The 24,239-nt window shown below is 45.8% G+C and overlaps 1 protein-coding gene across 7 annotated transcripts in view; it reads left to right on the top strand.

The window, feature by feature from the left end:
• Positions 1 to 24,239, top strand: part of LOC111251626 (uncharacterized) — a 123,791-nt gene that overhangs the window by 39,521 nt on the left and 60,031 nt on the right. For 4 of the 7 annotated variants that reach the window (XM_086990589.1, XM_086990586.1, XM_086990584.1 and 1 more), the window contains 2 exons: positions 6,541 to 6,963; positions 17,191 to 17,337. In XM_086990589.1, the coding sequence (XP_086846715.1) occupies positions 6,541 to 6,963; positions 17,191 to 17,337 (570 nt within the window). The remainder of the gene's footprint in view (positions 1 to 6,540; positions 6,964 to 17,190; positions 17,338 to 24,239) is intronic. The other 3 variants (XM_086990588.1, XM_086990587.1, XM_086990585.1) reach the window with 2 other exon arrangements.

Here is a 24,239-nt window from a genome sequence, read left to right as displayed (position 1 = left end):
TCCTTTGGTTAGCACTGTTCGAACTCTAACGCCACCATCATTAGAGCGCTTTGCACTTCTCTGCCTTCGTCCCTATCCTCTGGTACTTCTCAACTGTATTTCTGTGCCCTACTATCGCCATCAGCAATATCGTCGCTATGGTGGGACTAAAAACCGCGTTTGTCCTTTTCCGACAGAAAGGGACAAACAAAGGGTAACCGACAACGTGTTCGCCGCATTCATCGCTATTAGCAGCAATGCAAAAGTAAGCTATGATTATTTGCTATAGACATAGCGAAAGGCAAAGATAGAGTTGGAACTGAAGTTGACGATGCCAGCGCTAGTCCTGCGATTGCTGCTGTCGTCTGCCGGTGTTGCCGTCTACTGTTGTTATTGTTGCTGGTGCCAAATAGAACAAAGCCTTGGGCAACTGTATCTGTGCGCCCCAACCCAAATAACCAGAATTCCCCCTTACCCCATCCGTACCATATACAGAACGAGATCACTTCGGCCACCCATCAGTTTGAGGGAGCACGGCGGTACTGGCTAAAAGCTTCACTCTTCAACAAGCGACGCAAACCTAACGCTAAAGCGTAGTAGTAGTAGTAGCCTTTCCCGTCGCACAGATCTATGACCGGGAAGCTCGACAACTGGCTGTTCGATTCATAGATTCGTGCAACTGTTGTCGTTGTTACTGTTTCTCGACGTCCTTTGACAAAGCTACTGTCCGCGGAGGACATACAGGTCTATATACCTATGGTCTCATGGTATCTTTGGTAGTAATGCCCGTTCAACCGTAGAGGTACATATGGACGTGGGCAGCTTCGCCCATAACTGTTCACGAACTAGCTGCGCTCGTCTGCTCGCATTCGACCGCCCGTACTATGTCTGTCGCAGTGTTAGTTAGGTGTAATTTTTGATAGTTAGAGCCCCTGAGGCAGCAGGAACGCGACACCAGTGCAACAGAGGCTTCGGCAGCGGCAGCCAAACGCCTGCGGCCGAGGAGAAGGTTGAGGAGCGGCAGCGACGCACGAACGGACTGATGACAAGTCCCCTATCATCCAAAGGGGAGTTCCAAATCCCAACCATTACCTAGAACCCCACGAACCCCTGCACAATTCGCTGTCTCTTTTCACTCGGTGAGCGCGACCGTCCCATATAACCCCCATTCACCAGGGCTTTGGTATTCCTTCCGACACAACGCACCACCCACGCCTTTACGGCGGGGAACGGCTTGCGGCCCATGCGGTGACAACAACAACAACAACAGCAGCAAAGACCAAGCTTTCTCTTTTATTTCTGCGCCTATGATTTCAACCAACAGTAGAATGCGTGGCGCAGCTCGTCTATTTCCACACGTACTGGTTACAATAAACGTTGCTACATACATACAATAAATACACACGTCGCGTTGACGGGATCAGCAGCGGGTGGCGCTGCTGCTGCTGATCTGACTGCTTAGCTGGCGAGAAACTGGCAAAAGTGCCAGACGGACAAAGCGAGAAAGAGCAATGCAGTTGTGACGCAATGCAAAATCCTAGTGGAAACAACAACAGCGAGTTCCCCGCCGCCTCTCCTTTTGAATGCAAGTGGCTTAAGAGATGTGTCGAGCACGAACGCTGTTGTTGCCGCTGCTATTGTTGCTGCTACTGTCGTCGTCGTCGTCATAGAAGTCGTAAGTCAACGGGGTGGCCAAGGCCTTCGCGAGAGGCTCAGATGCCTAAGAGAGGAAGTGCTGTCGTCGTTGTTTTCATTCTCAAATCAACGAAACGGTCTATGATGTAGGATGAGTTAGAGAAATACGAGGTGTACCAGTGTCTGCGATACAAACACAACGGCATACGATACATGTAGGACGTCGAGTCAGCCAGTTGCGTTTATTCAGCCTAGTCGTTTCGAGTCCGTAACGGTTCCGCGGCCAAATGGTGCATAAGGGTTAATGACTCAAAGGATCCACTCGGCCTGGCCTATAGGACCACTGAAATCTGGCAACTAGTCTACTGTACACAAATAGCGCGATGGCATATACGCATACACGACGACAACTACCGTACAACAACTGGTCGGCAATGGAACCCTTCGTGATCTACATGGAACACATTTATTAGATGGGTGCAACTTGCACGTATGTATGTACATGCAGATAGAAAAGCTTCAGAATGGCGGGAACGATTAAGAACAAAAATACGTCACAACAGTAAATCTGCTGGCTTTCTAAAGAATAAATGTAAAGTATCTACTCTAATCGAATTTAGGCCGACATTGCATCACAAGCGGCTTTACCTTATAAATTAAAACAGTCATTCTTATCTAGAAGAATTTTCGTACATGAAGACGTTGTACTATGCTGCGATTTGGGTCATCAAAAACACCCATGATGTGTCTGACCAATAGTTTCTTCTTCCTATGTATTTACTGATTTATGACTGTATTTGCTATGATTATACAGTCGTTATATTTGCTCTCCAACGATGAATCCAGCACGTTCCAGTTGGCATTCCTGTAGTAGCCCTCGCGCCGTCGGATCATCCTGTAATTAGAGCTACACTGTGACTAACTTCATTCGCGCCCATTGCAAACTTTCCCTTTAGATGCAAGGCGCGCTTTGGAGAAATAGGTTGAGCCACGCACACGGCATACCAATCAGCAATTGTCAACATACCTCGAAATGTTGACTATTTCTCCACTTGTGTCGCGGTACCTTTTGTCATTGTCATATCTATCCATAGCCCCCAACGCGGCTAGTAAGGGTCGAGTCATGGCGCGTTGTCCTGTTTCTTCGCGTTAGCGATTGGCGGATTGTTCGTTTAAAACGGACTGCGTCGCTCCCGCCAGGAACGGTCGAGCAAGCAAAGGTTAGATTTCGTTGTCTTCTTTCCAAATAGATGTATCAATTAGTGCAAAGCAGGTGCGCACAATAGCTAGCATGCTCTCACCAGTCCTGACTGCCCCTTACCTTGAAAGCTTCTCATTTTGAACAACGCAAGAGAACTCGTTCCTAAAGCAAATTACGCTTTTGGTATGGTTCCTCTGATACTGGCATGCTTTTATCTCGAGAGGCACGACATGACGTCACACGATGAGCGGTTTAGGCCAAAGGTACGGCAAGCTGGCCAACAGTGAAACACGAGAAACCGCATCTTGTCAGCCTTTGCCAGTCCGGTTAAATGCCGAATATGGCCACCTTCCCTTTGAACTATTAAATCTACTAAAGCAATGAAAACAATCATTTGGTCCTACGGTTATTTCTCACGGCCCATCATATTTTTATTCTCGGTTCATTAATCGAATCTGGTGCGCCCTTGTTGTATACAGATGCACGTAGTGTCTGTCGTACTGGCACGTCGACCTAGTCCAGGAGCTTTCCGATTCTGACTTGTCGCCAGCTCGGTATCTGACGGTACTCACCAAGCCAGAATATATTCGGAGCTTCATCGTACCAAGCTCCGACAGGAAAGGATGCACAAGAGCAAAAAGATCGAACCAAAAGATTCGAAACGATAGCCATATATCTAAGCCGTGACAAATGGCAAATGCAACGAGAATTCTTGGCAGTATACAGCCTTCGAGTAATCCAACATTGCCTGTTCCTTTGCCCCTCACAACTAGTTCTACGTCCCTTTCCCGCCCGCATTGCCTAACCAAACTCCCGTCAACTTCTCATCTCTATTGCCCCTTCCGCCGAGGGGTGGGACTCTTACTGCTGCCATCTTTGTCTCTTCACATACTGCTGAGCGCCGGCCTTTCCGGGCTGCTCCTGTTACTCTTCGTTCAGTTTCATCAAAACGAAATGCATGCGACAATATCATTACCACCCGTTAAGAGTTGGTTGGCAGTTGCCAACTCGCGCAATTGTCAGAGCGGTTCTGCTGTTGCTGATTGTGCCCATGCTGCTGCTGTCGTTGATGATTTTGCTGTTCATGCTGATTTTAGTGAAGAGCGACGAGACGAAGGTCCTATCCCCGGTCATTTAAGGGGTGCAGCCTTTCCAACGATGTTCATATGGACAGGACTGGCAGTGTCCGGGGTATCGGGGGCCGAAACGGGGTGAGATGAATGCACTGGGATGGGAGCGCTGTGAGCTGGCCCGCTGCTGCTGCAACGCTGAAAACCAAGCGCTCTCCTAATGCCCCTGCTGCACTTGCTGTTGCTGAGACGAGAGATTGGGCGAGAAGCCGAAGAAGCAAAAAGGAGCCGACGACAGAAGCGACGACGCAAGAAGAGAAAGAGTGAGCGGCGGCAGCGGCGGGCGAGAGACGTGACTGCTCACTGTGTCCGTGTGCCGCTGTTGCTAATCATAACATGCGAATTATTGTCATTTTAAACTTTGAACAAAGCATTGCCTCCTCGTCTGTTTCTATTTCCCTTTAGCAGCAGCACCACTACTACTCACTACTAGCCTACTCAGAATGGGGTTTTCTACCCGTGGTCCGTACGAGCAGTGCGAATAGTTGTCGCGCTCGCGGTATTAGCAGTAGACATCGTCATAGGCGGCCGCCACCCCATGAGTCTTACTCATAGCAAAGGCCCAATGGATAGACGAGCTTACGGCGAACGAACGGCCTCGCAAGCAGTCAGTCAACAACAACAAGGAAAACGACGACTGGCCAACGACGATGGGCATAGACGAGTATGAAGGGAAAGACTTCAGGGGGGTTGGTGAACGAACATATGGGGCACTGGTTATGGGGGGACTAATATGGGACGAAGCTGGGAAAACAACTGTAGAAAATCACATACTAGGAGATATGTCGAATGAACGGGGTGACTGGCGTAGGGAATATGCGATGAGTTTGTCTCCTCTAGCTAGATAACTTGATGGTAAGAGGCAAGAGAAGAAGCGCACGAGAAAGAGACTGGCTGACTGGTTGTTGGCATCGGTTAACACCGTAGCTGTCACCCCCGCTAGAGCCTCGTTGCGGGTTTCATTGCATTTGAGCCTGGCATAGTTCGTTCGCTCATTTGTTCGTTTTCACTCAACGAATGACGGAGACGGACGACTTTAGTCCTACCATAGTAAGGGTCTTGTCTGTCTTCTTTCATGTCCTGGATGCGTTTTGTTTGTGCGTCCTGGGACGTCGCTTCGTCGACGCTTGCCACAACACTCGAAACGACACATACAATATATTGCTGCTGTTCACCCGGCCCGTTTGGTTCTTGTGTACGTGTCTATGTAGCTTTTACAGGGCACTTCTATAATATAACTTGAGTAGCTTTTGTCGAGTCCTAACGTAAATGCGCCACCAGCTGCAAGCGTACGTGACGCTGATCTCGCCGACTGTGTCGACGACAGCACGTTGGAGCATACGAGGCCGACGCTGCTGCGGACCCTCCACGCGTCAACCAAGTAATTTTCGTTCTGCTTCTAATTTGGTTTGTTACAAATGCGGGTGGATGAGGACGATACGTTAGCCAATGAGACAGCAGGCGAAGAGCACGACGGAAGGCGAGATAAAGAATGAAGACCAACTCTTGGTCTTCACTCAGTGCTAGTATGACATGCAATAGCTACTAAAGCCTCTGGTCGGCCGCCATGGCCACCACAAGCGACCTGCGTCATCTGCTTGCCACTTGTGACCGTGGACAAGATGGGATCAACAGGCTTCGGTAGAAATCGGGGAACAGGGTACCAAAATGATGCCCGCAATGACCAGCAACCGGGGTTGATGCGGTAAACATGCAAGTGAGAGAAGGATGGCACGCATTTACCGTTGCTGGGACCAAACGCTTTCGAAGCCGTCCAACCTCCTAGACGGTTGGTCTTGGACAAACTGCAAAAATGAAAAGCAATAGCGAAAAAGGGGAACAAACGGTGAGGGTAAGGGTTAAACCGCAAGGAGTGGCATTGATGCAGATGATAATGACGGCCAGAGATAACTGTCCGAACGAGAAGGCCAGATCAGAGTCGAGGCGGGTGCTGACTAAACCAACTTTTCAATATGAAACTCTGAACGACTTGTAAGAGCTGACGAGATAGCGGGAGGACAAAGCGATAGGGGCTCGGTGGCTAGTGGTGATGTTCACTGCTTTTGGCATAGGACAACACGTGCCTTAACTGATACCCATTAGAAAATGGACGACTTTTCGAAAGTTTGTACATCTACCAGGAATCAGCCGACAGATACGGTTTACTGTTAAGTCTGATTGCTGGTACTGCTGCTCCCACTGCGAGTTTTGCTGACGTTCTGCTTGCTGTTACTAGAATGGAGAGAGCGCAACCATGGGCTTTCCAATATAGAGATTTGTTGGTTGTTAAAGGCGTTTCACTCGAGTGATGATCCAATAGTGTGTGATGACGATATTTGAAATTGTCTAATGGACCACAAATAAGCATAGGCGAGCGATGAAATCAAATGACAAACTATCATCGAACTATATTACACTCATATGTCCGTATTCCTAGTCCACTATATGTTTTTATCTAAAACAATATATATGTCTTGACTAGGCTAAAGTAGCAGACAGAACCAACAAACAAAAAAAAACAGGATTGTTATAATAATTCTATTGTAATACAATTTAACTCAGTTTTCTCTTTTTTTTTTATCGTCATGTTCTTAGCAGACAACACGTGATGAACCTATCGACGATGACGATTATGGCGGAGACGAAGAAGACGACGAGCAGGAGTTGGACTTGAGACGGAGTCCGTGCGAGAACGGCTCCAGTGGGGGCGATCTTTCCGATCCCCCCAGCCACGTATCGTCCACCTTGTCGAAGGAACTCGGCGGACTAAAGGACTGCCAGGACCCCATTCAGGTATCGGCCGCGGCACTAGCTACGGCTCAAGCGATGTTTGCTGCTGCCGGAAAAGCTGCCGATCGTGTCCCACCACTTGGCCTTTTACCGGGAGCCCATGGCTTTCTCAATAGTCCAGCACACTTGCAGGCGCTTCGAAATCCTGCGTTTCTACAGCTTACACAGAATCTCGGATTACCCGATCCAACAGATAAGCAGTATGCTTTCGACGATCAACTCAAACAGGTAAATACAAGGATAACCGGTGTTAATACTGCTACAGCTATGCCAATGGTAGCACGGAGAATAGCTCGAACTCAACTTTATTTCAGGGCTGCAATTGAGACTTGCGTGTGCGACAACTGCGATGGAACATCTAGCTTGATTAACTGTACTAAGTCGATTTGGTCCGTATTGTTGGCGAATCGTAAGGCCAATTGGTCAAAGCTTCCATCAAAAATAATTACTGCAGATTTCATGCAAGTAGGACCGAAAGAAGACGATAGTTCCCGAATATCAAACACTGGCTATATGTGGCTTCACAGTTTATTATCAACATTAGTGAAAAACATATTTTTTTTAGGTAAATTTGCACTCTGTCTGCCTGCTTTTTATCCTACAAACAGATATATATTATTCTTCGCTTGCTTCAATTACGAATGGGGAATCAGCGGCCTGATGAATTGAAGCAAGTATTAATCTACATACAATATAAAATTAGTTTCGAGTGACGTAACTGTGGACAACGTTAGCCCAACATGTATCCCAGGCTTCTTCACGTCACTTTGCGTTAGATACGAAGCATACTGACTCAAGCCATCTAACCCAAAGAAAAAAACTCCGCTGTCAGAATAACAACGGATAGTATAAATGGAATTAAAAATAGTCAATCATCAACTGAATTACTTATTAGTGAACGCAATTAGATCACCCTGTTTTTTTTGCAATGGAATAAACGTCGACGCTTTGACGTGACAGCGATGAAAGCCCCCTGAGGGCGACCATGTTAAACCAGAACAAAATGTTTAAATGAACTATTGCGTGTCTTCACATCCGCATACACAGAGGCAAACACAAACATCTTAATGCATGTACATACGTATTCTGTTGCATCTATCTATTTTTTGATTAACCAGTTCGAACGACAGCCGCACACGCACGTTTCGAACAGCAAACATACCCAACGATAATACAAGAGCATCAAGTTCAAAAGAAAAAAAAAAGCTAAAGAAAGCAATCGATTGGTATTCTCTACGACCCCGTCACCGCTACCTTTATAGCTAAAACCCACGCTGCTGCCGACGGAGTCGCCTCCGTCGACTGTTCGAGCCGACGCAGAACAGGCCTGAGCGTAGTCAGCTAAGGCCAAAACTCTTCTCGATCGGTGACTTGGGCAGGCGTAGGATCATCACTGGATGATGATGATGATTCTGCCGATTCTGTGATGGCCATGATGATGCCAGTGTCGGTGACGGCGAGCAACAGATGAGGGCGCGCGTACGATCAATGAGATCGTGATCTAACGAAAGGCGGCGGCAAAATATTAATTACGATTTCGTATTTTGTACGTTGGTTCGTTGATTTAACTGGCTTTCCTCTTTTCCTCCTCATCGTTCTCCGTTCCTCTAGCTGTTGTTGGGTCGCTAAACGTTTCTGGTCATCTGAGTGTTATCCCTTTGTAGTGTCATGGCTTTATCTCCCGATTTTTTCGCTTCTGTCTCTTGCTGTTCACGCACCTATAAAGGTTTACATCTAAATAGCTGTTCATCCCTATAAAGCTTATTTGTAACTTTTTTAAGTTCGTATCAGCAGCAGTAGAGCTCCATGTAAAATGTAACAACACAGCAAACTCCATGCAAAAAAAGGATCCTTGCCGCCTGAGGTCTTGGTTTCGGTCCACTTATCGCACGTCAATCATTAGAATGTAACGATGATTAACTGCGTAATGAACAGTACTTCTATATACCTGTAGAAATGTATAGTTTCTCCGTTCGCAGATCTTGCTCGTGCTTATGCACGCACTTGCCGAACTTCGTACCATCGTTGTGATCTGCTTACCGCTCGCTGATTATTTTGTTCTATCATTGTAAACCTATCTGCCAACTGGTCAAGCTGTAAGATCCCAGACACGTGATACATGTAGTTATGCTTCTTGTGATAATTCGTTGTAGTGACTGAATTTTCGTGAAATCATTTTTTTTCTGTCTGCTCTATTTACAGTATTATTATGATTGTTGACGAAAACCGTATCCGATATTCCAACTGGTAACGTCTTTCGACAATGACTGTTTTCCTTCTTTATAGCCTTAGGGCATTGAGTAAAGACCATATGTTTGCAAAGGATGCCATTGGTCAAATCTCATTGCGATTTCTAGTGACCATCTGGAATCGCCGGTTCGAAACATCTATCCCATAGTGTATGCTATGGTACTACATGCGAGCCACCTTTTCTATGTTCTTGCCAACGTTACCATACCATTTTCTGCCTTAGGCGTTTCCATTCTCGCACACATATTCGTTATGTCACATCAATTATGTACGACGATCCTATTTGGTGCGTGGGCAGCATTTCTAGTTAAAGAACATGGAGAAATAAAACATTAGAAGATATATATGTATATACCTAATTGTTTGTCGAACCATTTCTCTCCAGCGTAACGTAATTAATTATAACTATATAACATATTACGCGGGCTCTGAAAAAATCACCGTTATAAACCGAGACTTATATATGCTTACGTATTCGGGTGTGCCTGCAGCCAATGCTCGAACGCCGTCATCTTGCATGATAAAAGGAAGCAACGAATACTTACTTGAACAGTTTTATTGCGAACTTCTACGACTGACCAACAAGGCCATGTGGCATCTGGCCTGTTGTGATTTCCCATTGGGTTTATACGGATAAGGAGGGAAAACATGTTTGAATAAACATTCGAAGTCTTTCTTTAGCAAGAAAAATCGAGGAAAAACCTTCTTTTTCTAGCTTTATTATTATAAATAAACTGAGCTACCATCGAAATTTAGACTGTATAACTATTAACCTGGAATTTAATAATACACATAGTGGGCATATATCATGAAGGGGTAACGATACTGCAGTTAAAAGGACAAATCGAAGGAAGAAACAGTACTAACGTAACTTTATAATTCACGCCTCATTCAACGTCTGAATGACACCCGTCGACGACACAAAACCATTTCCTATTATTTATATACGTATATACATACATAAATGACATAGACAGTTTTCTAAGAGATGTGTCTTAACGCTTAGAACGCTCATATGTCGATGCTTGTTTTTGACCACAGCTACAAACAAGAAACAAGTCGACTATATTCACAGTAATGCGTAAAAGTCAGTGAGGGAATCCTTTTTGACCAACGCGCTGAGCAGACGAATTCTTCCTGCATTAGATACTGGCATCCAGATTCATTTCGAAGAAGTTAATAACCTCACAGATATTTCGTTCGTCTCCCCTTCAATATCGCCCCTTCTAAACCTTACTTGTCAATTGCTCAAGCCCTTGAAGCGACTGCAGGTGGTGTCGCAAAGGGGAAAAGAAAAACTAAAAACAATGCTTTTTTTCAACTGCCCGTCTTCGCTTGTAGCCATATAGAGTTAACGGTAGAGATGGCTCATTCGTAATGAAGCTCAAAAGCATCTTCGTATCCTCACCCACATACACATCGTAAATCGCATTGAGTTCACTTAGCTCCACTCTACAGCCAGTGCTTGACTAGCGATCGTGTCCTACCAACGTCATGACGAAGAGAAGATCGGATAACGAAAAGCGTTGCTGAGACGTCACAAAGCATGCTACTCAACTGTAGGCCCGCAAAGTAATCGGCGCAGTGAACATCGTTGCGGTAGTTGCAGGACGAGCACCACCCGGTTATTGCCCGCAGTCCGCGCACGTTCTACGACGGCAAAAATGCACCTCTTCCCGGAGCTGAGAGCATGGTAATGGAGTAAGGACACCACAGCGATGGGCTAGAAGAACGGTAACGTGGTGATGGTGGTGAAAAAGGTTTTGAAGGACGCAGCATGACTCTGAGCCCACGGAGGACGGAGGACGGGGACGGGGGGGGGGGTTGAGACTGCTGTCGGGCTTTTGTAGTGTGGCTTTCGAACATTTACCTGTTTGCTTCGACGGCGTATGTCGAGTTGTTACCGCTGTTGTTACTGTCATTCGTAATCTTGTATCTGTAGCCGAAACGCTTTCGTGCCCAGCGCTGTGCCACGGCCGCCTTGAATATAATAAGGAAGGCGAAAAAGAGTAGGCTAAAATAAGCTCACGTAGCTACAACTCAACATTGTTTAGACAAAGTATATATTTATTGCCATTGTTAATAATCGATGCTGATGCTGCTACCACTGCCGTTGCTGGAACAAAACAACGAATACGGACGGATTTTAACGGACGCAATATTGCGCTGATGTCGTTGCGGTCGCCACCACTAGGGCCGATGGCAACTGTTGATGGCAATAGACGAATCACCCCAGTGTCGACGCAGTACTTCTAGCGCCATCAGCAAAAATACCTCCACAACGAACGATAGAAGAGCGTTCATCATTTTCGACTTGATACAACTCAAGAATATGTCGAAACGAAACATGTCACCCGGCGCCCCGTGTCATACGCGTTCGCTGGCGGTTGGTTACGACGTCGGTGACGCCACCGGTAGCCGAGGGTGTGGTAACTTCTCTTCGCTAGCTAGGGGAGACAAAAAACTCCATACGACCATCAGCTTTCCCTTTCCGCATGAGACCATGTGTATACACGTGACCCTGTAGCGCTCAAAGGCTCAGATAGGTCTTCTTCCACACGAATGTCATTGACAGATATAGGCTTCGCCTTGGATATAGCGTCAGAGCTGAATATTTCATTAGCGCGATCCTGCAGGGCGCAAATGGTACTTCGACTTTGAATAGCATAATTATTTTGGCGTCTAGAGATCAAGCTTTTTTTATAGTTTATAGCAAGCTTTTTCTCCTCTAAATAGACGCCATGTACGCATACATATATCAGGAGATGCTTGCTATACTTGTATACAAATGTACATATGAACATGAAAGTTCCCCACACGAAGTCTTTTCCATCTTCTTTTATAATGGTAATTATAATAATCACTAGAATCAAAAGTATGATTACAGGGAGAAGACATACCTTATTTCTCACTAGGAATGGGCAGGTACATGAAGATATGGATAGCAGCAATACCAAACGAGTACTTAGATCGAAACATTGGCCGTAACATCAGTTGACAAAGAACACCTACGTCGGGCGGCCTGGTTCAGCTCTGCCTCCATCAGCGGGCATGAACTATTTCCACATATTCAACTAGTGGTGACTCGAACCGTCGCCCCATCACTTCTATCACCCCGTTGTTGACAGTGTTACGGACCCGCCGCTGCTGCCACCGCCAGATCCTATATGGTAGTTATAGACTTACTGATAGACTGTATAGCAGGATTCTACCTACTAGTAGGAGTTGATATCTATCCAGTAGAAAAGGTAAGAGGAGCAAAGCAAGCGACATCTGAACTGTGTGACATCCGCCAACGGCAAAGAAGCCAAAAGCATATGCAATTACGCTCGCTGATCAGGTAAAGTGAAAACAAAAAAAAAGGCGTTAGAGAACGGCCGGCCGGTCGCCCGTCCGCCCCAAAGAAGAAGAACACTGCTCTTCGTTCTTACTGGATAAGGCGCCAACGTAGCAGCAACCGCAACGGTGATTCTACTGGAAGGGTCGACCAAAAAGCCTTAACAAGCCAGCTTAACGACGGCGGTCTTGCATTGGCCACAATTCGGTCATGTTTCTATCTATTCTTCTGTCGTTTGCCTTCGCCTGTCTGTCTCCCTACGTCTCTCTGCCTCTCCTCATCTCACTCTCAGACATGTTACCTTTTACCTAGGACGGTACGTATCGTTCACCGATCTACCGCAACGAGGATAAGTAGTGTTCACCTCTCGCCTAGAAAACACTTCCAGCAGAATTGTCCAGGCCTTGGTAGCGTTGCCACCGTCCCGTTCATTTGTACGTGTGCGAATAGGCCAAGACGCTGGCGCCGCCAATGCTACTGTTTTGCTGACACTTTCTCGCTGCTTGGAAACGAACTCCTCTGTAGCGTTCAAATATACCGAAAAGAAAAAAAGAAGGAGAGAGGTCAAGGGAGGGACAGACACTGAGGGAGAGAGAAGGCCAGATAGGTCGAAAGCGGTCGGATGTGTGGTTGGGACTCTTCGCAATGTAGGCAGATTCTATGCGCTGTCATCTCCGATTCTCGACTACGTCTGCTGTCTTGTTACCCACCGAGCAACAGCAGTAAATAGACAGCTAGATTAAGAGCGAAAAGGTAATGGGACACACTCGTCGGCTTGTTGGCCACATCTAGTTTGGCCCATCGAGAAAACTACCAACAAGACGATGAGATTTCGTTGCCGTCGTTACTGCTGATGTGTAGCGGCTATTTTGTAGCTTCGTATAGGACTAACGTGTCGTGGCTGAAAAGAGTCACGGCCGCGCCTCGAAGTTTCATAGATTCTATAGTTCTCTTTGAAAAAGAGGTAGACGATGGCAGAAAAGAGGATATAGGTAGAAGAAAGCTATCGGTTAGACGCGACTATGTAGTCGATAACCGTTGTCCTTTCGACGGCTACTACTGCTGCCGCTACATAGATCTTCTCGACTACATTGACTCGGATCTACTCGACTGCCTGCGGCTATGCACCGAGACGAAACTCAGTGGGTCAGACTGTGATACTAACCTCGTAGCCTCTAAGTAGCGTCTATAGATCTGCTGTAAGTAACTAGTAGCTCCCTCGTTCGCTGTATCTATTTATCTCAATGCGAATGCAATAGGTAGCTGTTTGGAGATGAGAGATTCAGCGTAGAAGCCAACATGTCATTGGACCATGGCGACCCTGCTATGACATCTACCAAGCTATGGACAACGATGGTTGTCTGAGTGCTAGCTCGATGCGATGGGAAGACAGGCTGGCCGCTACCAAAAAGCCATAATGTATCACACCGCAGAATGATCGAACGCGCTGAACCGTCACAACTAGCAGTAATACTCCGTCCGTTAACCGGTTGCCGTTGATCATTTCTCCGTTTGCTGCCGCCGCTGCTGCTGCTGGGGCAACTTCCAAGCCAGTATTGACAACACTTCAAATGCTTTGCAATAGCCACGCATTGAGGAAACGCCGTTGCTAGCTACTTTCTAGCCGGAGTACGTTAATCCGATAGTCCAAGAGATCACGATGGCGGCACACACTTTCGTGTACTGTTTATGTGCCGAGCAATAGTGGCAGAACATCGGAAACAGAAGACATTCAACTGGACGGTAACAAAGTATGTTGTTACGTTGTTTTGTCCAGACATGTATGTTAAAATAAATGTTATCTACTACTCTTAAGCCCTGCGAGTCGTCTTTGCCCGCCCTCAATCCAAGGCCGGATATGGCACCACCGCGAGAAAGATGGAATTATACGGCCCTCATCACCTCGTACATTGTTTCTTGCTAGTAGCTAGTACAAGTTATATGCACGCGTATAAGAGCCACAGAGGGGGAAAACGATAACAGGGTGACTAGATAAGATGGCAATGATCAAGCCCGCTGGTAAACCAATTTCAAACTATTTCAATTAAACGCTGTGAAAATCAAGTTTAGAGCGGTCATTTGGCATCACGTTATCAGATGGCTTCCACCTCCTTTGTCTCCCCCACCCCCGAAAAGGCGACGAGCATTGTATTTACTTAAGGCATCAAAAAATGTACGCTTCATACAATATCTTGCTTAAAGTTCGGAGTTCGACAAGTCACCATTGACGCATCACGGGACTTTCCTCTTTAACGACAACATCGACATGAAGTCATCATCAGTGATATTCTGCGCCTCTTAATGCTTGGAGAGAGATGCGCCTTCGGCTACTACTGTTGATAATAATAATAATACTGCCATTTTCCACCATAAGCGCCAGCATGTGTGACCCGTTCTGCCTCGCTCCTCTAATGTAGTGCTGATAGGTAACTAACCCTACTATGTACGCGTTAGGGGTCCGTTGATCTGAACTAATTTTTCGCTGCTTTTGCTTCACCAACGTCGTCATTCTTTTCACCTCCTTTCGTACCTTTCTACATCTTATTCTGTTAAGCTGGACTATCTATCTTAAGCGAAGCCATTTAATCCTGCCACACCTTGGGGCCTTGGCACTCTTAGCGGATCCTTATAGAATCAGTAGCAGCTGAAACACGGAGAAGATCAGCGGAAGAGAAGCTATAGTCAGGTCAACCCTGCTATCGAAAAAAGGGTAATGTTAAAGCCGATTTCTGGGCCTTCTAAATGAAACGGAGCCACAGAGTGGGGCGAGGGCACGATTATGATGAAACGATGACGGAGCCAACGCTAGCGATAATAGCGCTTATGATTATAACGAGGAACGGCTCGGCCTCTTACGAATGACATTACAACAGATATTCACTGTTGATCACATACAAACATATCTGGGTGGTAGAGGGCCTGCGTACATACTTCCTAACGATGATATATACATTGGATTGAAAACTTCCATACTGAACCATAGTTGGGTATACTTGTCCTTCTATTTTTAGCAGTTAGTGCTATCGCATTGCACATACTGAGTCATGACAAGAAGGGACGAAAGATTTTTGTAAGATGTACTACATACTTATAATAGTAATGTAATATAACTAAAGTTTTGCACGACTTCAGTCTGTCTCATATATACAGATTGAAACACATATAGGATCTAGATTCATATAACGGTGTCATTATACAGAAAGATTTTTGCTAAAGATGTGAAGAAACTGAGTAAATAATCGCCGTCTTTGATTCCTCTCGTATATGCATTGCTAAGTCCTCTTGAACTGCAATAATCATAGAAAACAGGAAACAATGGCATCAAGCGTCACACAGCGGGAAAAATCTTCGCCGAAAGATTAACAGCATCTTTCAATAGTAAGACCCGTTTTTCGAATTCCCCTTCATACTTGAAAATTTTCAAGCCACCTATCTCTCTCTATCAATCTTCTTCGCTTTGTGTCTTTTCGCTAATTTTCTGATGAGCCACTCATCTGTGAACCCAACTTCCGGTAAACGCCGTGACGTGTCTGCCCTCGAATTTCGCTGCTTCTAATCATTTTTAATATGTAACCCCTTGGACGCTCTAATCTCCCTCCTTATCTATAGACTACCAAACAGGTTTCGGCAGAGTTCAGAGGAACAATTGTCTCCTACTATACTTACTTGTAAGGAGGAACGAAATTAGACCCATCTACCGGAAATTTTTAAAAGAAGAAGGACCGCTTCTCTCCCAGGACACATTTTGTTTGGAGCAGACGCAGTATAAGAGTTATGTTTCACCCTATCATCTATATAACAGCAAAAGAGCAGTAACACTGATCAATTTTTTGAAGGATTGTTAGACAACTTAAAGCACTAGCGCTTGCTCGCTTCGACAGAGGTCGTTGCTGTCTGCCAGTACTGAATAAACTATCACCCGGCCAGGAGAACACGCACGGGTCGGAGTCGCTAACGTAGTCAACGTAAAGGGCTATCATTACCTATTTATATACACTAGGCTAGCGAACAGATCGAGAGAGTAGGGCCACGGAAGTATGTAAATCGGCGGCACAAAGAGGGCGATGTCGTCGTATACCGTCCGAGCTAGCTGGGTAAACGATCGACTAGTCTACCCGACGCATTTACCAATCTCACTTCTGTGTGAAGCGAGCAGCGGCGGTGGTGGTGGTGGCAGTTGTTGTAGCAATGTTATTGAACAACGTAGAAAGAAATATAGCCCTTGACGCCCGCGAAAAGAACACCTAACGATAAGCTGTTTAGCAGTTGAGAGCCGAATGGCACAAGGCTTCGAACAACAGCCTCTTTAAGAGGGATGATCAGTCGCCTCATCGGTAATAGGGGTGTCTCACCACTATAAAGCCACCCCCTGTTCATCAGAGCGTCCTGCCCAAGCCGGATGGCTCGTAATATTTTGGTCACGGTAACAGCCGTAAACGCTACTGGGTAAACATGTCAGGATGTTGTTCCATTCCAACAATGTGTTGGAATGAAAATGATATCGTGGGAAAGATAGGGAACTGGCGTTACAGTCATCACGATATGATGCAATAGGATGAGGATACACTTCGATTTCGATGAGCTACTGATGCTGTTAGCGTACGAAAAGCTACAAAACAAAATGAGGTTAGTTCTATGCCTTCGAACGAATTCATATGAAACGACAAGAAATTCAATTGGCAAACATCGTAACATGGTCATGAGTTTGATTGGTTTCTTAGGTCGCCTCGTGGACAGTTTTATCAATGAGACCATTAGATATCTTCAATTGATCGCTTCATCCACTTTACTATATACTAGAAGTGTGCTAAAACAATATTTGGCAAATGCGAATTTTGGTACGATTGCATACTTACTTCAAATTTCAGATATTCGCAAGCCAACAACAACAACAACAACAGCAACAACAACAACAACAACAGCAACAACAACAACAACAACAACAACAGCAACGAGCATTCAAAGCTCCAGGAGGCCAAACATCGCCCAATCCTGACACAGACACTCCCAAGCAGGTTCGTGTTGAACAAGTAACAATTCATTGACCATTTTATTTGTATGTTTTTTAGAATTCTGACCATAAGACCGAGCAGGAGTCACCACCTATAGGGAGAAATAAGGACACGGCAGCTTGATTCAACACTGCCAAGATGTTCACTGACTAAATTAACTATGATAATCCCTAGCAATATAAATTTCGATTCGAGTAAATGTTATATATAATAAGGAGATAAAATATATCTCCGGGGATAGAGCTGGGCGCATAATAAACATTATGAGATTCTTTATGCTGCCCGTGCGACCGTCCTTATTCTGACGATGTTGTCGTAGTGCGCTTAGTTTTTGATCGGCGTTAACTTTTCTAGAAATCATCAATATTAAAGGTCATCACAGGTCACTGACGTGCTGGACAAGACCGGCAATCTAGAGAGATTGATACTATATAGAAATACGAACAATGTGTGCGTGCACGATAAAAAATCGCGCTGGATTTTAATACCCCATTAACGTAACGGGCAGCGTTTCTTGCGGCGTCTGACCATGAAGTATTATTATTTAGCTCAATTTGCTGACCATATTGACAAATGGTGTTTGGTTGGCTCGATACGATGACATTTCGTCAACAGTTTCTAAGTCGTCCACCTGCCGAGGTGAACAAACGTAGGTCGTTTTGAACCAAACTGGATTTAAGAGTTGGAAAAATACCTGTTCCACGACATAGCCCGCGATACTTTACATCAGCCGTTCATAGAATCTCTTTTTCATTCCATTTTTCTCCCCTGCCTAACGAAAAATTATATGTGTACGACCGTTCTATTGAAACATTCCAAAATATGTTTAGACTCGTCCCGCTGTGCTTCCTTCTCGTGCACTTTTTCCATAATCACTATGTTTCTCAGGCTGCCGATTCCTAAGTCCGCCAAGCTAACATTGACACGTTATATAGTCTTGAACCGTTATCTGCTTTCTTGCGCTAGTTTTTCTCAACCCCCCCCCCCCCCCCCCCCCCCCGTTCACTCTCATCTTGCGTCCCTGCGCCTCTTTAATGTAGTAGGAATTTTATGTATATTTTATATTTTCTCCTGTTCCACTGACAACTCGCCTACCTACCGGTTTCGCCCCATATCGAGCGCCACTTGGATTTTTACAACGACATTGAATATCCCCGCAGCCTTCCATTCCCGCCTTCTCCCAGTAAGTGGCACTTTGAACCACTTTTATGACAAGACAAGACATCGCGGATGAAGCAACTCCGCCACGACGACGGCTGCCCCGATGCAGGCGCCAGCATCGTCTGCATCGAGGTCGTCGTTGTCGTTACTGGGGGGACTGTTTTGCTTGAGCTGTGATCAACACAGCCATCTTTTGTCGTGGGTCGGAGCTTCTGCTCATGACGATGGCTACGACGGCGGTGTTGGCCTACTGCCGTAGCGCGGCCATAGAGTAGAGAGTTAATACGAGAGTATTCCCTATGTCACAGGGTATTCCCTATGTCGAGCGGTAGGTAACACTGCCTACGCACGATTGGTGGCTTCCATCCATTGCATTCCCCACATCCGTACGACTGACTGCCGCTGCTGCTGCTGTCCCTGTGATACTTCTCGTCTTGTAGCACACGCTGCGAAGGAACGGCCACGACCTCTAGGAACGCATAGAGAAGCCAGTAGGTGACGGCTTCAGTAGGCGAAAAAGAGACCGACCGAGCGTCGTCGATATTTGGTTGGAAATAGTAGGCGTGCAATTGGCAGAAGCCGAAGAAGAACAAAGCCAGATTATGTATCGTCTTAAAGTAGTATAACTTATATATTATATAAGTAATACGCAAGGACAGGAAATAGGGTAAAATAAACGACATATGTCGGGTAGTGTTTACTGATTCATTGACTGTTTAGTCAACAATAATCAGTCCTTTCGCTGTATTTGATCGTATCAATTCATTATGTCAGTACCTATTATCCGAAAGCAGCCGAGGTCGTTGTGACTTCTGTCCATTGGCGTAGGCATCCTCAATGATGAATGAATTTCTTCACTGTTGGAGACTAGCCGTGAGAACGACAAGTTCTATTTTAATATACGCGTATCGAGCGTATACATCATTCTGTCCTACCCGTTCGTAACATTCCGGCCTATTTTTCCATTATGAGCGATTTCTAATGACGTAACTAAATTTAGCGTTACTCTTTTACGACCCTGTTCGACGTCGGTCTGAGGCCGTGTTTCGTAGCCATAGTAAACGTCGCCTGTAGTACGAATCCACTGGCGCTAATGTCACGCTATGGCAATAGAATGAAATGATGGATGTCCTGACGGGAGCCGAACCAACTCGTTTATTAACCGCGCGTAACAATTGACAACGACAAGCTGCTACATGTTGGAAGGCTGGTAAGTGCCTTTTTCGTAGAGAAGGCAGTGTGAAGATGCCACGGACCCAAAATTGCCTAATCGTCGTAGGTAGTCGCACGCAGTAATGATCGCTTGCGGACAACAAACAAACGACATCTTCTAACAAGGTGTCAATTGGCTATGCCGATTCATCGCCGATCTATCCCCGTTTGACTTCATAACTATTACCGTAATAAAGCCAACTTTTCAATCCATTCCCTTTATTTTACTAAGTCTGCACTGTCACATACGTGAGAGTTTAGTTAATTACGATGGGCGCATCCGTTGCCACAGTCGGCCATAATTCTATTGGTTTATGATGTGTTTACCGTAGTACTGTCTTAGCGCGAACTAATAAGATAATCTTATATTATCAGCCTATTCTAGAGGTAGCCTATTCATACATTGATATCTATAGATCCATCTATACGCGGTATTCCTTCGTCCCGTAGATTACCCATGTTATAGCTCCTCGTACGTTGTATTATTCTGCTAATGTCTCGCATGTTTGCTTGCGTTCGCTCCGTGGCAATTCAGCGGCCATTTTGGGATGACTACCTTGTTGGCCTTTGGGGATGCTGCCACCGCCGCCCCCGGCTCGAAAGTAATCGAGATTAATGGTATCTCTTATCAGGCTATGCTGCTGACTAAAGCTGCATGAAAGTGCAGGCATGGACGTACTACCTCGGTCGAGAACTGTCTTTCAGCCTGCAATTCATCTGTCCGCTAGTTTTCGACTAGAGACCTGAGTTCTATTACTATGGTGTTGTGAACGCGTTTTCGCCATTGCCGTGAGTGGCAGAAGGTAGACCGGGCATCAGATAAAGCAAGCAACGTACTTGAGCATCATAGGGAATATCGTTCCGTAGGTGCTACTATTTATTTTTATAGTATGATTATTATACTTGTTGGGACGGGCGACATCTCGGACTGGCGCCTCTACCGCTCATCGGGCACTCACGCTCCGTTACGCGGAACGCGACTCTTTCCTTCACCCTTGCCGTGTGTCCATTGACGCCTCGCACCACCCTTATCCTGGATCATCTCATTATACATAGACACCACAGTAAAACAGAGCGTTCCATGCGGGACGACGTTGAATGCATCCAGCGCAAAGCGGCTAAGATGATGAGAGGAACCTGGACGGGACAGATATATATCAATCGACCGTCACAAAATAGCCCAGATATATGATAGGCAAGCAGCGCGACGTCTTATGCAACGTAGTCGGTGGCATTATAAGATGGTCATCCTTAGCAGTAACACTAGCAAAGCCGACTCAGTTCCTACTAACAAACAACCGGCCACGCATGACAAAAGCCAGTTATTATAAAGTGGCAGCACGCACGTAATACGCAGATGCCCCATCTGTCCTCCGCAATGCCCCGCCACGCGGTTAAGCGCTAAAGGCGCTGTCCGCCGTTGTTATTGTTGTTGCTGGGCGGAATGAAAATGCTGATGGTGTTTATGTTGTACAAACTTCGGCACTGTTCGGCCGAATCGCATATATTTCAACCTTCTTCAGGTGCATATACAAGTTAAAGTTATTATTATCACATTTCTATCAGAGTGTAGTGTGTATGTCTACATGCGTGACGATACGCATGACTGCAGACAAAATTATGTACATCTTGCGTTACACGTGTCACACCTCTGGGTGGTTGCTATACGGTGTGATGAGTATTCCTCTAGGAGTGTCACCGGTGTTAAAGAAACAGTTATCTGCCGGATGATTTTTCGGTGATTTTCATTGTGTTGCGGTGTTACGATGTAACAATGACGACGGCAAGCGACAGTATCAGCGACGGGTAAGGCCTCAACGAGAGGCAAACATCGCACTGCAACAAAATATACGGGCAGGACTACGAATGATTAGGTATTATTATATTGCTGAGCATCGCGCCACAATCGCGAGGCCGCAGCAGCAGCATAAAGGGAAGCAGCCTGAATGCAGGAACAGGAACGTACTCATCGTTATGTTCTTTTATGGCCCGTTGTCGCCGCCTCAGTTACGGCGGCCGCCACTTTGTAATATAGGCATAGCATACAATCGGGATAGGCGCTGACAGAAGGTGTGATAATAGCTTGGTGCTTCATTTGGCCAACGGTATATGGAAAAGCGCGCAGGTTTGAAGAGTGTGTACGAAGATCTTGTAGCGGTAGGTCGACTCAGAGAGTAGTCTACGGCCCCACTGACCTATTAGTATACGTAAACCTGTGAGAGGTTCGAATGAGGGCAGGTAGGGAAGCCCCTCGACGGTTCAGTGTAAATGTATAGAATTGTCAAGTCCTTTACGGAAATCTTGAAGATCAATATATGAAGCCATCTACGCAGTGTTTAGCTTGTAGTAACAATTAACAAAATTCGCTCAGTCGCAACTTAAGGTTTTGCTTCAAATAATAGCATTCTGTCGAGCCCTCTTCGTGCCCATTGTTGAGGGCCGGCCAATACCGACTTCCTGTTTGCAAAAGTTTAGAGCACATCGTTTTATGGGCGGAAGTATTATAGTATTACTATGAATTAGCTTCGCCTACGATGTCCACTTCCTGCTGCACAACACCAAACGCCCACCGCGACGCTTGTACAATGTTTCTGATAGACAAAAAAATTTATCTCGCTGTGCTTACGTGGTTCCCACTAAAGCAATGCTTAACCACATGGGTTAACAAATGGGTAACCCACCATCATGCACACTAAGCATGATGCTCGGGCCCAGTAAAATTACCCCAAATAGAAATCACACAACGCATTCATTTCAAACGCTCTTCGTTCTCGACTAAATTTTTCTTAACTACACTCTTTTCATTCGCACCGTGGCAAAATTATCATAGCCCTGACTGTTGAATGGCTGAGCATTTAAATGTTAAGTGATTACTACAAATGGTGGTAGTGCTCATTGACAGACGTGACGAGTTGCCGCTTCTGGCCGTCGACCGTGTGTAGGTATCTCTGGGCTGAGCCTTATTCTGTTTTATTGGCTCAACGAACGGTCAGTGTCATTTGCAGAATCCTTAGCTTGCACGATCGCTTCTTTCTACCTGTTTCTCCCCTCGTCTGTGACATTTGTCATTCGACAAGGGGAATCTGTCTTTGCATGGCCTGTTCCGTTGTGCGTTGTGTCAGTTAGTGATCGGTCGGGTGTACTTTTATTTGCTACGCCTCCATATTCAACTGTTACTTAATTTCCAGCCCTCGGTCGAAACTGCTAACCAAAACGCATAGGACCACAAAAAAAAACGAAACAAAAAAAAAACAGGATATTCAAATGATCTGCTGCTGTTGCCAGCAATAACGCTTCGACTATTACATTCGACTCTCCCACTTCCGATCTGAGATCGGAACAGATTTCAGACTCTTTACGAAATTTCAGTGGTTTAATTAGTATATGCTTTGAACTATCGTCTCAGAGATTTGGCGTATAGTTAACTGTTCGCTTCTGTTCGAATTTCGGCCTACAGAATCGCGACGGAATGAGGTCGCATATTAATATAGCGTATACCAAGGTCCTTTGAGAATAACGAACGTTTCAAATTGATACATGGTCTCCTGCAGGCTGATCTGTTTTGAGGTTCTCGTTGAAAACGCACTTTAGCTTATGACTGTATTTCTTCGATTTAACACGTCGTCTGAAAGGGATATTAGAGCTACGATTGTGGTCCTACAACCGATGTTACTGCTGAATCTCTAGCAATAGAAATCGGGTCAATTGATTGGCTTGGAAACTGGCTATCACGAGCAGTTCTATGGTGTCGGCCTATACGTCGTCTGCGAGCATCTCTCCAACCGAGGCCGCACTGCGCTAACTCCTCTTTACTCTTGTTCCAACTATTGCCGATTTAGCTTCGCTCGAATTCTGCCTCTTGGGTTGCCCCTTCGCTGGGTTGAACACAGGTTGAAAGCAGGTTGCCCTTCCCCGAGGCTTCCGCGACACCATCAACACCGTTGGACAGAGGCGGAGCCTCGTGCTGTTATCGAATCAGCGTTGGAAGTCGCGTTGCCAAACGAAAGATGTTTCAGTGACCTAATGCTACTTTACTGTGCTTTCGAATCATTGACAGGAAGAACGCCTTTGCGCATTGAAATTTCACAAATAGACGCGTAAGCACTACCAATATTGCACACACACACTCACTTAGCCTCAGACATAACACAAACAGCCATCTACAACTGATGGGCAGTTATAGCAGCCGTAATAACAACCCCGTTTCCAGCCACTCGGTCAGCCAAAATAAACACCACTGCTGTACGCATGTAGAGACGCTATTGCTGAAGTCATACATAACGAACGACCCCCCACACACACACATACAAAAGCCTAGACAACCAGCTAGAAAACCTTCGAGTCCCTGTATTAGGCAAAGTAAGTCGTCATAAACCAAGAAACCTACTTATGATGAGAGGCGATATCGAGAACGGCCACCTTTGCGTCGACCGGCGGCAGCAGATGTCCTGGCATCGCATCAAAAGTGATTCAGTCGGACTTGCATATTTTATCTATGTCATCATCGGTAGACTCACCTATCGTGAGGGAAA

Source organism: Varroa destructor, unplaced genomic scaffold (assembly GCF_002443255.2).
Source record: "Varroa destructor unplaced genomic scaffold, Vdes_3.0 BEIS01000005.1, whole genome shotgun sequence".
Taxonomy (NCBI): Eukaryota; Metazoa; Arthropoda; class Arachnida; order Mesostigmata; family Varroidae; genus Varroa; species Varroa destructor.
Note: the sequence above shows the minus strand (reverse complement) of the source record. Positions and strands in the feature narration are given on the sequence as shown.